The sequence below is a fragment of the Onychostoma macrolepis genome, chromosome 16 (genome assembly GCF_012432095.1).
Source record: "Onychostoma macrolepis isolate SWU-2019 chromosome 16, ASM1243209v1, whole genome shotgun sequence".
NCBI classification, from domain to species: Eukaryota; Metazoa; Chordata; class Actinopteri; order Cypriniformes; family Cyprinidae; genus Onychostoma; species Onychostoma macrolepis.
In genome coordinates, this window is record NC_081170.1 from 16,999,256 (window position 1) to 17,006,216 (window position 6,961).

The 6,961-nt window shown below is 37.2% G+C and overlaps 1 protein-coding gene across 1 annotated transcript; it reads left to right on the top strand.

Annotated features, from left to right (window-relative positions):
* Window positions 1-5,293: 5,293 nt before the first annotated feature.
* Window positions 5,294-6,961, top strand: lratd2b (LRAT domain containing 2b). Its single transcript, XM_058746933.1, has one exon. It carries the CDS (start codon window positions 5,602-5,604, stop codon window positions 6,589-6,591), a length of 990 nt encoding a protein of 329 aa, XP_058602916.1. The 5' UTR covers window positions 5,294-5,601; the 3' UTR covers window positions 6,592-6,961.

The following is a 6,961-nucleotide window of genomic DNA, read 5'->3' on the forward strand; positions in this document are numbered from 1 at the left end:
TTTTTACTCTAGCATCAACATCAAGGTACCGACCCCTGAACTTCCTGAAACAAAATGATGGAAAACTAGAATGTCAGGTTAAGAAATTTGTGGTAAACAAATTTTTGCTCCTCCCTACCCATTGTAGGGCTTGAAATGAATAGCTTGAGTAATTCCTTTGAACTTCTACCACAACACCCTTTGAAAAGATTACAGCAGGCAAAATATAAGATCAGAGAGTGAATTTAGTATGCTGTTCTAGAGCAAGCAACAAGCAAGAAAATAAATAAATGCAATTCAAATAAATAAAATAATAATATTTATAAATAAATAATAAATGATAAAACAATGATAATTGCCTTCCATAATTTTTTTAAGGGTGGTGTAAATTAATAAATGAATGAATGAATGAATGAATTAAATAATATACATAGATAAATAAATATTTACTTGTCACCTAACATCCATATACACACAATTTTCAAAACATTTTGTATTTCAAAATAATGACAATGCCGCACTGCCTTGTTGGGACCTTAAATTCTCCAGAGATGCCCTTTATGGAAATAACTGTCTCTTGGTAGAAATCTTGATAAGTAACCTATCAGAAGAGCTCATAGCACATTTAAAGCCTGCAGACTACTTCACATATCTCAGCAGTGCTGAGATTGGCTCTGTTCTACAGCATCCACATGATTTACTGTGAGTCTGTTGTGCATTTGTTAATTATCTCATACTAAAAACGCCTGTGCCTCAGGAGACCATCCTTACTGATTAACACTGCTTATCACTGCATGAGTAAATGAAGGGTAAATAACAGTCACATCAAGACTTGGAAGGATATGACCTTTACATTATCCAAAAAAAAAGAAAAAAAGCCATCAAATATTATATTACTATAAAAGTAAAATAATTTTGAATACAATAATAGGCTATAAATTAATAAAATTATTTTATATTTTTTAAATAATTATTATTTTATGGCTTAGATACACCTATATCTAATTTCTTATTCTTATTCTACATCACAGGGTTGCATTGTGTTTATACATGTGTGTTACTCCTGCATGTTCTATCAACACATTAAAGTAATTGACACTAACCAAACAGCGCCTATTCATTATAAATTTCTGTTTGGCGTGCATCATGAGAAGAGCAAAAAGTAGTCCTAATAGAAAGAGGCACATTTTAGATATATTAAGGCACAATGTATGATGCATTTTGAAGAGCACTTTCATCTTTTGGTTCCCATAATGGATTCCTTTGTGATCCTCCTCAAACGCTACAACACACTGCATCATTTCCCAAACAGAGCACCATAAAACAAGAGCCCTTCTCTACAGCACAAGAGAAATATATTTGGTAATACATTTGCATTTTTTTGTGTAACACTGATTTGGGTAGAAGCAACAAGTACTCGTGTATGTTGCTCTACATTATCATCATGTTAAGTGGTGCCACTGATGGCGTTGCAATGCAAAATGCAATATGTCCATTAGGAATCGCAAGCTGACCTCTAAAAGATCAGCATGACAGTGATATATTACATAGTTTGCTCCGCTCATGCAGAAATTTAAGGGAACATAACAAATAGTGAGATAGCAAATTGGGTCATGTTGTGTCAGATCTGAATGACCTACTTCTTACGGCCTTTTTTCTGATATGGCCTGGAGAGAATGTTCTACTTTCAAAGTCGTGGCAAAAGTTCTAATCACCATCACCATACAGCAAATAGTAAAGATTCTTCTTCGAAGTTCAGAGCAAACAAACCATGTAATGTAATGTAATCAGCAGTCTGGTATTGGTATTTTACAGTGTTTACAAATGCAAGAAAGTTTGTACAGTATTATATTGTCTCTAGCCGTTGATAAATATTAAAGCAGCTATATATTTTTGTGTGTAAAAATCCATTTGTATTGTGTGCAAATGTAAGACAAATACATCAAATAATTGTTTCCAAAATGAAATAATTGCCTTATACATTGTCATAATACAAAAATATTATCTGGAAAATATTTATAAAGAAAGAATGAAAGAAATTAAAAGAAAATAATACAATTAATGTATTGATTTCTGACCAGAATGACATATTATTAAATTAGTGAATGTAAACATAATAAATAACTGTGACAGCCCTAATAAACAAACAAACAAACAAATAAATAAATACAATTTTCAAGGACTCCCTTTCACCCCTTACAGACCCCTGGCCTACAGAACACTATTTAGGCCTACTGGCATATTTTTTTTTTGTGAGATGAGAATAATATTTTGGTTAAAATGTCATGTTCCTCTAGAGGTCAGTGCAGCTCAAATGATACTTGAACTTATTGGAATAAAGTAAGTCCTTATACTCATTACTCATGCTATTATGAATAGAAACATGTATGTTTCACTGCACTGAATATTATTGATCACTAAACTACCTATAAGCGGTTTCCTGATTGATCCAGCAAACCCACAATGTACTATCGGACAATGCAGTTATTTATTCATTAAAGAAAATCAAATATCAGAGTAACTATGGTAAAATGGAAGAATCTGCAATAACAGAGTTGCATTCAATACCATTGATGAGTCTGTCATTTTCATTTTTTTATTTTTTGGTCACCTGATGATCTTCTGAGCCTTCTTTTTATTCTTCTCTGCAGCCAATCCAGGCTTCATGGTACGCTTCATCGGTGTGACACAAACAGACACGCCGTGCACCTTCAGCAATAATACATCTTTGATGGAGCGCAGTTGCCTTTGGAAACCTAGAGAGAGAGAAAGAGGGGTCTTAAGGGGCTTACTATTAGCTGCTTAAAATTCTTCTGATGTAACCAGTGCATAGCCACTGGAAACAAAAACATAGAAGCATTCCCACTAGAGTGGCACTTTCACCCTATTTTGTTTACTCTCGGTGGTGTTGTGTTCCAGACGTCTTTTTTTTTTAACAGTTGAGGAAACTAAATAATGAGTTCTTTCACTGAGCGAGTCAGTGTGAAGGCAACGCTGTTTATCTTTATATGTTCAGCGGTGGCAGACAGCTTCATACAGTGTCACAGGCATACTGACACAAGGTGCCTTGGCATTCAAAATGGCCAGAGTACAGGCTCTCGGGGTGAGAGAAACTTTAAAAAAATGATCTTTGTAGAGTCCAAACACTCAGAGGAATTCCCGTGGTCGTGTCAAGCCAATACTGAAATGTCAGGTAGTTGAAATGCCTCTGTTTACTCACCAGGATAGAGATGCGGGGTGTGTGGATCTTTAGAACATATAAGCTTTCAGTGAAAATGTCACTCTGAGGACTGATCGCTGAATCATAAAGTGGTATCATTCGTTATTCACAAAAAATAAATAAATAATAATAATAATAATAATAATAATGTTAAAAACATAACGTTTTTGGCACATAATGGTTCTTCATTGGCACTGATGTTTCAATGAAGAACCCTTAACATCTATAGAACCTTTCCATTGCACAATTTTTTTTTTTATACTGGAACAATGTTAATTAAAAACTATTATGTATTAAAATATTATTAAAATGTTTTTATGCTAAAAAATTGTTCACTGACAGCCTATTTACGAACCAACACTGAACTGACTGGAGCTGAATAATGACACTATTGTCTTGTTAGAGCTGCTTTACAGCAGAATTTGGATTTGTCTCATATTTGAAAAAAGTTTGCATCATTGATCCTTTTGAAGCTGCTTTGAAACAGTCTGTATAGTAAAGCACTATGTGGTGACTTGACTTGACAAAAGTGTACACCATTCAAAAGGTATTAAGCACATTATGCTAATGAGTTTTAATATTAATACTTAAATATTGGGGGATCAGGTGTGTCTGGCCTGAAGAGGCTGTCAGGAGGCTGTATTTATTTTGATGTGGTGATGGGAGATGGATGCTTGGTTTTTTAACTGATATGCCTCACGGCGACAGCCAGATATCCTCGCACTAGAGTGAGTAAATACACGGCAGACTCGCTGACCAGCTGTTACGTTAGGTAATTAAGAGCTGAGGCACGCTTCTGGGCATGAGAAGCCCCTACACTGGGGGTGATGGACTGACAGCCAGAGGCTAGCTGTTTGGCAATCCACAACACAGGACTAAACACTGCAGTGGTTTACAGACCTACGTGCCCCAGACTGAATACCACAAGCTGAAGTACCTCCCGGGAGCCACTGTATTTATTGTGAAGGACACAGTAATGGACTTTATTCAGGGTAGATGACACGTTTCATTTTTCATGAATGAAAACAGACATAGAAGTACAGTTTATGAAATCAGAAATAGACGAACGGTTAACTGAAACGTCCAGTTTTTCTTGTCACAGGGATTTAAAAAAATATATATTTTCATTCAAGAAATATTAAATATAGGCTAGCATCTGAAGCAGAAAAACATTTTAATAATAGGAATAATATTCTGATAAAATATTTATCATATTTTGATATAAAAACTAAAAAAAAATTCTGTCAGAAATGTAATGTTCATTGTATTTAATTGATTTTAATTTAATTGTTTTTAAATATAGATTTAATGTTTGTAATAATGTGATAAATAAAGATTTCTTTAAAGGTGCACCATCCATTAAAGACAGTAATCAAAAAGGTGTTGCTGTAATTAAAGTGTACCAATGGTGACACATTTACCACTGTTCATTGATTTTTTTTTTTCATAGATGAAATACAGTCAATTCAATAGGAATCCGCTCGATCTGGAATTTCACATCAGGGCAAACAATTTGCAAATGTTGGTCACACAAATTCTTCACAATGACAAAAATGGCTTGGTTCGAAAGCGACTTCTGTGTGACATGTGTACCTTTATTTTAAACATTACTACAATATACATAAATTTTGCAGAATTGTCGCTAATGTGACCACACATTAGCTGGATGTTTCCAAATGTGGTTGAATCATATATAATGTAACAGCTGAACTTTAGACCTTATTTGGAGGCCTTCCAACAATTGCACAAATCATATCCTTCTAGCCTGTATAATTCACACGCGCCCTGTGTACAATAATTAAAAAAGATTTTAAATAACTGATTTGCATTCTGTAGTATTGCATCATCATGAAGCCTGAAAATGTCAATAGCCTATGTATGAGTTCAAAGTTCAGATATGTCACGCATGATACGCTGTCAATAAAAACTGATTCACTGGCATCTAGAATTTATGCAGGCTCATATAGACTATAAAATATTAGCATCTGGTCAGAAAGGTCATCTTTAAACTTCAGACTGTGAGTGAATTTAGCTCACTGGGCAGAACCAACATAATTCCGCTTCCAGTCTAAATGTGCACTGTCTCTTTAACTGACCCTGCCTTGTGTAAACATTACCGTGCGCGCTACTATTTCACACAGAGCGCTGTTGCTGCCTCTGCCAGAACTTCAAAGAGCCGTGGACACCATCCATTACTTGGAGAGAGAGGAAATAACTCATCAAAAGTGCATTTCTTCCCTGGAGACGTTACCGCAGGACTCCCCGTGGGTTCACCGCTGTGTCTGATGGGCTTCCCCTGTCTGCGGCTCACAGCAGGAAGTGAGCAGGTGAGACGCACCTGTTCAGAACGCAGACTGAAACTCAGCGGTATCTGATGGCTGGCAAACACTTCGGATAGCTGTATGATATGCCAAAACGCATATCACACAGTTGTTCCAAACAGCAATTCGCCGATAAAAAGAAGATATGGACTTAGACCTGAACTGGGCTCCAAAGCCGGATTACGTGTTGCGTTTTTGAAATCTCCCCTCCGCGACCTATACAGGTGGGACGCGAAACTGTTCACACGAGTTTCTGTTATGGGGAATCAAGTGGAGAAACTCACCCATTTGAATTACAATGAATTACCCACGACTGACCCTAATGGGTTCGACCTAGAGGACGACGCTCCGCGGATCGGCGTGTCTTATATTTTCTCCGCGGATGACGACGAGCAAGAGGAGAACATCGATGAGACAGAAAAGGAAGACGTTAAACACTACGACTGCCGCAATGAATTAGAAAGCGCCTTATATTATCGCGACGAGTGTATATACGAAAGGAATAGCAGGTTCGGTGAAGTGGGAACCCTGTCGTGCGAAAACTTGGCGAATAAGTGCAAACCCGGTGACCTGGTGGAGTTTGTGGCTATCGGTCAGTACCCGCACTGGGCAGTATGCGTCGGTGACCAACAGGTGGTTCATCTGCATAGAAACGAGATTAAATGCGAATTTCTTTTCGATGCCAGTCAAGGGAAAAGGGGCAGAATTGTGAACGAGCTGTATAAGTTTCGCGCGCTGAGCCCGGATGTTGTGGTGCAGAATGCCATGGAGCAAGTGGGGATGAAAGAGCGAGACATTTGCTGGAAGAACTCCGAATGCTTCGCTGCCTGGTGCAGGTTTGGCAAACGCGAGTTTAAAACGGGAGGCGAGATACGAATCGGGAAGCAGCCGTACAAGATGAAACTGCAGCTGTCAGAGAAGAAAAGTCACATTTTGGACTTTCAGAGTTTAGAGGATTTGATCATGGAAAAGAGGAGAAACTATCAAATGGGAAGGGAAGCCGTTGTTCAGGAACTGGAGAATCATTTAAATTGCACACAAGACACTGAGAATGATTACAACTGTAACTGACGATGGATCAACGAGGGAGGTTCTCTAGTGGGCAAACAGCCTTATCATGGAGGATATGGGTTTTATTTGTAATCACCTCAAGCACAGCGGCAGTGTTGCAATTTCATAAGTTTCTCAAGAGAGTTTTCCGTCAGCAGCACTTTTATAAATTGGACAACTTCAGCTTGTTTGCATTGATAATCCTGGTGTTTTTGTAATAAGGATTTGATCATTCCCTCACTTTGCTGTATTCACATCCAAGGGAACGTTTTATGAAAGCCTTTCCATATCACCTTTTAATGATCTCATTCATAGTATTTTATTTTGAGGACTGGCAAAGTGTGTATTCCCTTGACACATATTTCAATAAAGTCTGAATATTTTTACTTAA